Genomic DNA, 8953 nt, shown 5'->3' on the forward strand with positions numbered 1-8953 from the left:
GCTCAGTAAGTGGCTGGGACTGTGGGTGGGCTGATGGGGGACTGTGTGCTGCAGCCAAGCCACCCCAGGGACTGGGGCCCACCGCTGCTTGGAGCTTGGTGCTAGCAGCTGCTGTTGGTTGGACATCCCATGGGACCCTGCCATCACTGGCAGGGTGCAGTGGTGCTCCTGGCCCTGACCACCCCACAATACGGGCTACTAGGAGACTGGGATGGACATTGGTGCTCCTGCTTTGCGCCCTGTTCCTATAAAGCCAAACATGGAGCCAGAGAATATGTAGGAGTTGTATGGTGTGTGACAGCTTTCCTGATGCCATTCCCCCTGGGAAAGTTGTGTTCCAAAGCTTACTTTCCCTGGCTGTTGTGTCCCAAGTTGCCTTTTCTGGCCACAGCACTGGCCTCTCTGGTTCCAAGGGCAAAGAAATCCCTAAAATTTTGTTCTGGGCTTTCCTTCTTCAAAGCAAATATTGAGAGTATGCCTGATATGTGGTGGGCTTCATCATGTAGGACTTGTCCCTGGTCCCTTGAGTCCTGCTAGGGGTACCCCTTGCAGTTCCCCCAGCCTGCTCTGCCCCACGCAATCATTACCCGTCCCTCGGCTGAGCTGAGCATTTCCATCCCTGCCAGGAGGCCCTGATCCACCTAGGGGCCAAGTTCTCACCGTGCATGAGGCAGGACCAGCAAGTGCACAGCTTCATCAGCGCCAAGCGGGAGAAGGAGAAGCACTCGGCTTGCTGCGTGCGGAATGACAAGTCGGGCTGCGTGCAGACCTCGGAGGAGGAGTGCTCGGTGAGTGCAGTAGCCCCTTTTCCTGCTGTCCCTGCAGGCTGAGGGCCACTTCTGTTGATGCTTCTCCCACCCTGGGCTTCACTGTGATACCTCTCCTCTCTCCTGCAGTCCACGCTGGCCGTGTGGGTGAAGTGGCCCCACCACCCCAGCACACCGATGCTGGCGGGAAGCAAGAGGCAATTTGGGTCTGTTTGTCATCAGGACCCCAGGTAGGTCCTGCCTAGCCCAGCTGCCATCCTGTCGGGGCCAGGGCTGCTGTGACAGCAGAGTCGGAAGGGCCTGGAGTCCCAGGCCAGTTGATTGCTGGGTGGGACAGCAGCTGCTCTGGAGACCAAGGGGCGTGGGGGCAGTGGTGTCCCTGCCTGCCCCAATGGGTGCAAGGGAGGCAGAGTGTGGAGATATTTCTGCTCCCCCTAGTCTCTGTTGTTGGCTGCCCACCTGCACAGTGGCCTGTTGTGTGCCTTCCTCATCCCTCTTTCCCCTCCTCGCCTGCTCGTCACACAGGCTTGGGGTACAGCAGTCACGTTCCCAGCACACTTCTGCCTCAAAACCCTGACAGCCTCTGGGTGCCACGGCAAACCTTTGCCCTTGGTCACCATGGACTGATGTAGGGCTGGAGCAGCTGAATTCCCACCTTTGGGGTTGTGTCCTCCTGGAGAGGAGCCAGGGAGTTGCTGGGCAGCTGCACGCTCTCGGACAGCTGCCTTTGTGCTGAAGCCGTGATCTCTGCTCGCTGGAAGGAGGCTGCAGCTTTGATCAGCACAGCCTTGGCTGCTCTGATGCAGCGTGTCACCAGCCCCTTGCCAGGGACGGAGAGGAGCTGTGGGACTGCAGCCTGGGGACAGGGACAGTGTGGTGGCTCCCTGGGGGATCCTGCCTGCTGCAGGTGCTGGGGAAAGTAATTTCTCAGGGTGATTTCTGCTTTCTGTTGCTGCAGGGTGTGTGAGCAGCCAGCCTCAATGGAGCCTCATGAGTGGCCAGATGACATCACCAAATGGCCGGTGAGCATGGCTGGTGGCACAGGGGAGCTGGAATGTGGCGTTTGCATCCCTCTGTGCAGAGCCACAGCTGGGTTGGTAGAAGGGCTCTCTGGTGCAGCCTCCTGCTCGTTGTCACAAACACCAGGTCAGGGCAGCCATGGTTTTGTCTAGCCAAGGCTCAAAGCCCTCCAACAACAAAAGCTTGCCTGTTCCAACTAAAGCCCTGCTAAAGCCCTGGGCCCTGCCAGGGTAACAGGGTGATGGAGGCTGACTCCACCTCTGGGCTGTTCTCATCCCTCGGCAGGGAGGAGGTGTTGACTGAGGGTCAGGCAGATGGGGTGTTAGGCACCGCCTTGCTGTCAGAGGGAGGCCTTGGGAGGCCCGTGTCTGGGGCTGGCTTCTTCTCAAGGGCCTGTTTTGACTTTACCCAGGCAGCAAGCAAAGCCATGGCTGTCTGACTGCAGCCTGTTGTCATTTTCCAGATCTGCACAAAAAACAGTGCTGGGAATTACACCAACCACCTTCACATGGACTGCGTGATTACAGGCCGGCCCTGCTGCATTGGGACCAAAGGAAGGTAATGAGTTTTACCTGTACAGAGAGGGGCTGGGTGTTGCGGTGAGACACAGGGGGCCCTTTTCAGGTTGTAGACGCCCATTTGTCCTTCTTGTCCTTCCCACATGCAGTCCAGAGCCCTGCTGGGAAGGGGAGTTGGAGAGGGAACCATGACTGGTCTCCCAGACGGAGCAGGACTCTGGGATGAGCAGGAGATAGATACCCTGCTGCACTGAGGACTCGGGCTGGCTGTTACCTTGCTCAACTGCTCTTGCAGTCTGGAGGGACTCGGATCCCGGCGGATTAAATACTTCTGCTTGAGAAGTTGCCCAGTGCTTGGGCCTGGCTTTCCCTGCTAGGGAGAAAAATCAGTGCCGTCCCAAGGAGTTTCTGTCCCTGAAAATCATGACCAGGATGTGCTCGGCCTAGGGCCCCCCCTTTCCACTCTGTCAGCTAAGAGGCGCGAGACTCCCCCAAGCCCCAAAGACACAGCTTCCCCAAGCTCTGGTGCTTCTTTCTTAGCTGTAAATAGCTCAACTTTAGCAGTTGTTTTGGATCCCCTACGCAGGGCTTTAGCCTGTGGAGGCGACGCAGGCTTGCCTGTGGGAGAGAAGCAGGAGGGGTGGATGCAGAGTGGCACTGGGCTCAAATGGGAATAGGTCAGTGCCTCTGTGGCAGAGAGGCTACCGCGTGGCAGGGACAGCTGAAGGCGTGAATTCTCAAAGGCAGACTTGGGATGAGACATGGGGGAGTGGGTGGCCTGGGAGGACACAGGATGGTCCATTGTGCCTTCTTTGTGTGACTTGTTCCTCATTTTGGTAATTGTGCCTCTTCCAGGTGTGAAATAACCTCCCGGGAGTATTGTGAATTTATGCGGGGCTATTTCCACGAGGAGGCAACGCTCTGCTCTCAGGTAGGTGCGGAGTTGGGGGTCTGTTGGGCTGCCCTTCTTCCCTCCTGTTCCTCTTAGCAGCTTGGTGAGATCTGGGGGCAGCTGTGCTGCAGTGTGGGTGGGAGTCCTGTGTCCTGTCCCACCCTGAGCCCAAGGGAGGTTGCTGATCCAGGCTGCAGTGGCAGAGCTGGCTGCATCTGTCCCCCTTTGGAGATCAGTTTAGGACTTGGGCTGGCAGCTGCAAAAGCTCAGTACAGGACCACTGTGGAAGCAGTGGGAGAAAGCAACCTTCCTGCTCTGTTGGCGAGCAAATATGGATGTCTTGATTGCGTGTGTGTTGGTGAAGAATGAGGGCTTAAAGCTGCCATAGGGAATGGGTGGGGTTGTGTGGGACTTAGTGTTGGATACATGGGTTGGGACTTGACACCACGGAGAAGAGCCAGGAAAGCCCTTCCTCCAGAGCTTGCTGCAGCCTTTGCTCTGGCCTCAGTAACCAGCCATGCTGGCTGGCACTGGCTGGGACACCTCACAACCCCACCTCTGCTGCCCTAGGTGCACTGCATGGATGACGTCTGTGGACTCCTCCCTTTCCTAAATCCAGAAGTCCCTGACCAGTTTTACCGCCTCTGGCTCTCGCTTTTCCTCCATGCAGGGTAAGCATAGGTGTAAAACTTCCAGTGCCTGAGTGGGGGAACCCTGACCCCTGGGATTGCTATTGAGGGTTGTTCTGGCAGTTCCTTCCCTGGGGGACATGGTGGGGGCTGAGCTGTTGTCCCTGCTGAGATTTACCAAGCTGCGTTTGCTGGGAGGGATATTAGAGGTGTGGGCAAGGCCAGACCAGGAGCTCTCAGCAAGGCTTGGCGAAGACGACCAGCACAGGGGTGACTTTCAGTGGCTGCTGCTTCAGCTCCTGTACTCTGAACTTGGCAGGATCCTGCACTGTCTGGTTTCAATCTGTTTCCAAATGACGATCCTGCGGGACCTAGAGAAGCTGGCAGGATGGCATCGCATCTCTATCATCTACCTGCTCAGTGGCATCACTGGGAACCTTGCCAGTGCAATATTTCTACCCTACAGAGCAGAGGTGGGTGTCCCGCAGACTAGGGTTCTGGTAACTTGCCCTGAACACAAGCCTTCTCTACAGGCCTGTGCCTCTCTGGGAGAGGCAGAGACCAGAGCTGGGCTCATCTCTGCAGCACGTGGCTTGTGCAGATTTGTAGCTAGAAGGTAGCACCACACTGTCACGTCGCTGCTGAGCAATAACATCCCTGAGAGCAACCTGGGCTTCCCAAGTGAGCGGCCCGGTCTGGCTGCAGTGAGCTGGCTGCCTCTCGTAGTGAATGGGGTGGGGTTTGTCCAACCACAGGGTAAGAGAGGCCCCTGGCAGGCTGGGAATCGAGATCTGTACCTGGTGCCAGAGACCCTCCACGTGCGAGTGGCAGGCAGGAGAGGGGCAAAGAGCAGAGCTCACCTTTCCCAGGCTGTCCAGGACTGTCTGGGTCCACATGGCCCAGCTGGAGAAGGCTGATGTGACCATCCAGCTTCACTTTAGAAGATTGCATGGCAGGACCTGGAGGACTGTCTTTGAGGTCCCTCAATAAAGAGAAGTGCATAATGGGTGGGGGGAGCGAGGAGATTGCCTTCAGGGACTCCTCCACGCTGATGACTCGGACCAGATCTGCCCTCCTCAAATACAAAGTCTGTTCTGGTGACTGGGGGCCTCACGCCTACCTCGGTCCTAAGATCAAACCAGGCCCCTTTACTCCCTGAACCCCATTATAAGGATGAAGTTGCAGGCTGCGGCATCTCTTTCCCAAGCAACGCCGAACAAGGAGTTGAACGATAACGAACTGTAATGCCTGGGGCTGGGTGCAGAAGCCAGGCAGATGGCGAGTGCCTGATGTTACCTGTAATGCTCTTCTTCTGCAGGTTGGCCCCGCGGGATCCCAGTTTGGGATTCTGGCCTGTCTCTTTGTGGAGCTCTTCCAGAGTTGGCAAATCCTGGCACGCCCATGGAGGGCTTTCTTCAAGCTGCTGGCTGTGGTGCTCTTTCTTTTTGCCTTTGGCCTCCTGCCTTGGATTGATAATTTTGCTCACATTTCAGGATTTATCAGCGGTTTCTTCCTCTCCTTTGCCTTCCTGCCCTACATTAGCTTTGGGAAGTTTGATTTATATAGGAAGCGATGCCAAATTATAATTTTCCAGCTCATCTTCATTGCACTCTTCTCAGGACTTGTGATTTTGTTCTATTTCTACCCCATCAAGTGTGAGTGGTGCGAGTTCCTTACTTGTATACCATTCACAGACAAATTCTGCGAGAAATACGACCTGGATGCACAGCTCCACTGAAGGCAAAGACTGGCTTCTCGAGCAGGCACTGGAGATGGACTGTCTTTGCGTTCGCTGTGCCGGTTCCGTGTGGACAAAGCCTCTAATCCAATGACACTTCTAACCCTGCCCGTGGTTAATTTAAACTGTCTCCTTAGCACTTGGCAGGCATGTTTTGCCTTATCTCAGAAGACTCTGAAAACAGAACGTTTGTGCCTTGTTCAATTGTATTGAACCTTTTCTGCTGCCATTATTTTTATTACACTAGTTTCAATACTACATTTTTAACCAGAGAGTTGTTTACTACTGCTAAGGTGGTGATTAAATGGTAAGGTAGCGTTTTAGCTACTGTTAATTGTTCTGCCTAGTCTGCGGCTACGTTTGTTACCTTCTCTCACCTATGCTGTTTCATGTACCAGCAGAATCGGTCATTTTCTAGCATCCAAAGCAGTCAGAAGCAGATTTGCAGCTGGAAATAAGGGCCTCAAAAAAAAAAAAAAAAAAGAGGGTCTCTTTAATCAGTGAGAGTGTGTTCCAGGTACAGCTCGGAAGCAGACATTTCAAACAGCAACTGCAAAAACACCTGAGAAGATCCCTTCAGCTGGAATCTGTTTCTCTTTGAAATGTTACAACCTTTTCCTCCAGGAAGGTGCTCGGTCCACAGCTTGGTTGTGGTAGGGCTGGATTCTCTGCTCGCTCTGTTAAAGAAAGAAGATACTTGGCAGTGACAACAGTTACTGCATGCTGGGCTCCCTTGTCACCACACCCAGACAGTCCCGGGGGCATCAGCCAGGGCCATGGGTGACTGCTGGTCACGGGCACCGTGGGGCAGAGGGCTTTGGTCGTGGCACACGCTTTATTACCCGGGGTGTTGCAAATGTGGCAGCATTGAAAGAAGCAAAAAAGTTACTGTGGTCACAGAGCAACAGTTTCTAAGCCAGCCAGCTGGAGCCACACAACAAAAGAATCATAGAATAGAATCATAGAATCATAGAATCGCTTTGGTTGGAAAAGACCTTTAAGATCATAGAGTCCAACCGTTCCCCTAACCCTGCCATCCCACCACTAAACCCTGGCCCTAAGCACCTCATCTATCCTTCTTTTAAATACCTCCAGGGATGGGGACTCTACCACCTCCCTGGGCAGCCCATTCCAGAGCCTGACAACCCTTTCAGTGAAGAAGTTTTTCCTAATATCTAACCTAAACCTGCCCTGGCGCAGCTTCAAACCATTAAAAGAACCCCCAAGCGTTTGGAAAAGCTGCTCTTACCGCTGCTCTTCAGACACTTCGACTACGTTTTTAGATGGTGGGGGGGAGCAGACATAATTTTAAACTTCCGAATTTGAGAGTCTTGTGTTTGTATGCACAACTTTCTAAAACCAGCAGTGTAATACCAGAATGATGTCCACATAGGTTACAGCTGGGTGAAGAGAGGTGCTACTGGTGCTTCCTGCGCTGGAAGTGTTTTTAAATGCACCAATTGCAGAAGGTTGTCTTGTGGTATGTCCTGTCTTCTGCAAACAATTAATTGGTTGAACGCAAGTTTCTATAAACCAGAAAATGAAGAAACTGAGAGACGACAACTACAGGATATGTACGCCGAGGTCCCTTATCCTAACTCCTTAGAGCTTGCAGTAATTGAGAGACAGCTCAAACTACACCCGCTGTGGAACAGCAAAGAACGCCCTGTGCTTGCTGGTTGCGTTTGCTTATGCTCACCCACGGGATGTTTCTGTTTGCTGCAGGTGCTTCAAACGGTACAGGAGGGCTAGGAGCAGGGTGGGAGAACAGTCAGGGGGGTGTGAGAGGCTGAGGCAGACAGAAGGACCCAAATGACCTGGGTGGCGGCTGTCACCTCTAGCTCAAAGAGACCTCCGTCCTCCTAGGGATTAGTTAGCGCCCTGCCACGTTCCTAGCAGCGATGTCCAGAGATTCAAGAAGCCTAAAAGCAAGGAGGGTCCTAGATGCAATCACAAGTGCAAAGGAACGCTGCATTTAATGAATCTCAAGACACCCCAGGAGCAGCTTCAGAGTCTGAGCTGAAAGTAGGGTTAGAGAGAGATACACCGCTGCCAGCGCTCAGCTGTTGCTGCTCCCGATGCACCTTAACTGAAGTAGCTGAATTCCCATTCCCCGCCCTGAGAAGCACAAGCAACACAACCAGGCTGTGCAAACAGACCAGAGCCAGGGCACGAGCCGAATGCCGACAGGGGCGGTCAGAAACGCTCTGCTAGAGAGTGGAGAGCAGCAACACCAGCTGCTGCGAGGCTGGACACGACGGCCCGGGCAAGAGGGAGATGAACCATAGAATCGTTTAGGTGGGAAAAGCCCATCAAGCCCAACCGTTCCCCTACCCCTGCCATCCCACCACTAAACCCTGGCCCTAAGCACCTCATCTGCCCGGCTTTTAAATCCCCCCAGGGATGGGGACTCGACCCCTGCCCTGGGCAAGAAGTGGAACGTGTCCCATACAGACAGGGCTGTGTTAGCTGCTGCTTCACAAATCTGGTTGCTGTTGAAAATTTTTGCTACTTCTGAAGGAAGAGTTCAACCATTTGCATTTCACTGCATATACTGATGTAGCTCTTAACGGATGTCTAGGACTTACCTGACACGTTACTTTCGAAGTTTCTTGATGAAGCTGACCTCATCCCGGTTTCTGATGCCATACCTGAATGGAGAGTTACGCTGTTACACACCAGTTTCCCAGGAACCACAACCTTTGCAAGCCCATAGCCTCCTCTTTCCCAGGGAGCGGTGGCCTCCTGGCATCACGCGCTGTGCTCTACTGCAGGACAAGTTCAAATTCTCACGTGTGTATGTAGAACGTGCTGCCAGCGCTGAAGGATCTGATCCTCTGCCTTTTTAACGGCAACATCCCCTTAAATGCAACATCTGTCACCTGGGGCTCAGTTTTTCGAGGACAGCTTTGATTAGGGCTGTCTTGATACTTTTTTAATACTTCAAACAAGCTTTTCTTGCTGGTCTGCCTGCAGGCTGACGTACCCAGCGCTGCTGTATGCAACAGCTGGAGTGCTCAGAAGCACCTCCTGCCTCCTTGCCCCAAGAACAGGCATGGAAATGTGGGAGCACCACATCTGGATGTCTTGTAAATACCTCTCCAGGGATTGGGGACTCCACCACTTCCCTGGGCAGCCCGTTCCTCATGATGGGAGGACCTATCTGGGCCAGGGCAGAAGGTCCCTGCCTGTGCAGATGCTGTGTCACCCTAGGCTAGGCCTCCCCAGGCGCCGGAGGGGACTCGGTTACTCACTCTCTCAGCTTCTTTCTGTCATCTGCCAGTTTCTCCCCGGCGTAGGTTAAGTGGTATGTCCTCCATATGTACTTCCTAGGGGAAGAACGCTTTGGGGGAGCGGCGGGAGGCTCCGCCGGCCACGGGAAAGTGATG

General features: G+C 54.0%; 1 protein-coding gene and 1 long non-coding RNA gene across 2 annotated transcripts in view; one reads left to right on the forward strand and one right to left on the reverse strand.

Annotated features, from left to right (window-relative positions):
• The window catches only part of RHBDF1 (rhomboid 5 homolog 1), a 47147-nt gene extending 41316 nt beyond the window's left edge, over positions 1-5831 (forward strand). The window contains exons 12-20 of the mRNA XM_009649429.2: positions 1-25; positions 609-788; positions 897-997; positions 1726-1789; positions 2251-2345; positions 3161-3236; positions 3768-3868; positions 4146-4299; positions 5145-5831. The exon at positions 1-25 is cut by the window's left edge and continues 68 nt beyond it. Of these exons, the coding sequence (XP_009647724.1) occupies positions 1-25; positions 609-788; positions 897-997; positions 1726-1789; positions 2251-2345; positions 3161-3236; positions 3768-3868; positions 4146-4299; positions 5145-5564 (1216 nt within the window). The 3' untranslated portion in view covers positions 5565-5831. The remainder of the gene's footprint in view (positions 26-608; positions 789-896; positions 998-1725; positions 1790-2250; positions 2346-3160; positions 3237-3767; positions 3869-4145; positions 4300-5144) is intronic.
• A 225-nt stretch (positions 5832-6056) lies between these two features.
• On the reverse strand, positions 6057-8947 carry LOC118451737. The gene is made up of 3 exons (XR_004841285.1): positions 8819-8947; positions 8153-8215; positions 6057-6241 (listed from the first exon to the last, which is right to left on the reverse strand). It is a non-coding gene; the product is annotated as an uncharacterized LOC118451737 (long non-coding RNA).
• Positions 8948-8953: the final 6 nt, after the last annotated feature.

Source organism: Egretta garzetta, unplaced genomic scaffold (assembly GCF_000687185.1).
Source record: "Egretta garzetta isolate BGI_Z169 unplaced genomic scaffold, ASM68718v1 scaffold42, whole genome shotgun sequence".
In the NCBI taxonomy this organism is placed as follows: Eukaryota; Metazoa; Chordata; class Aves; order Pelecaniformes; family Ardeidae; genus Egretta; species Egretta garzetta.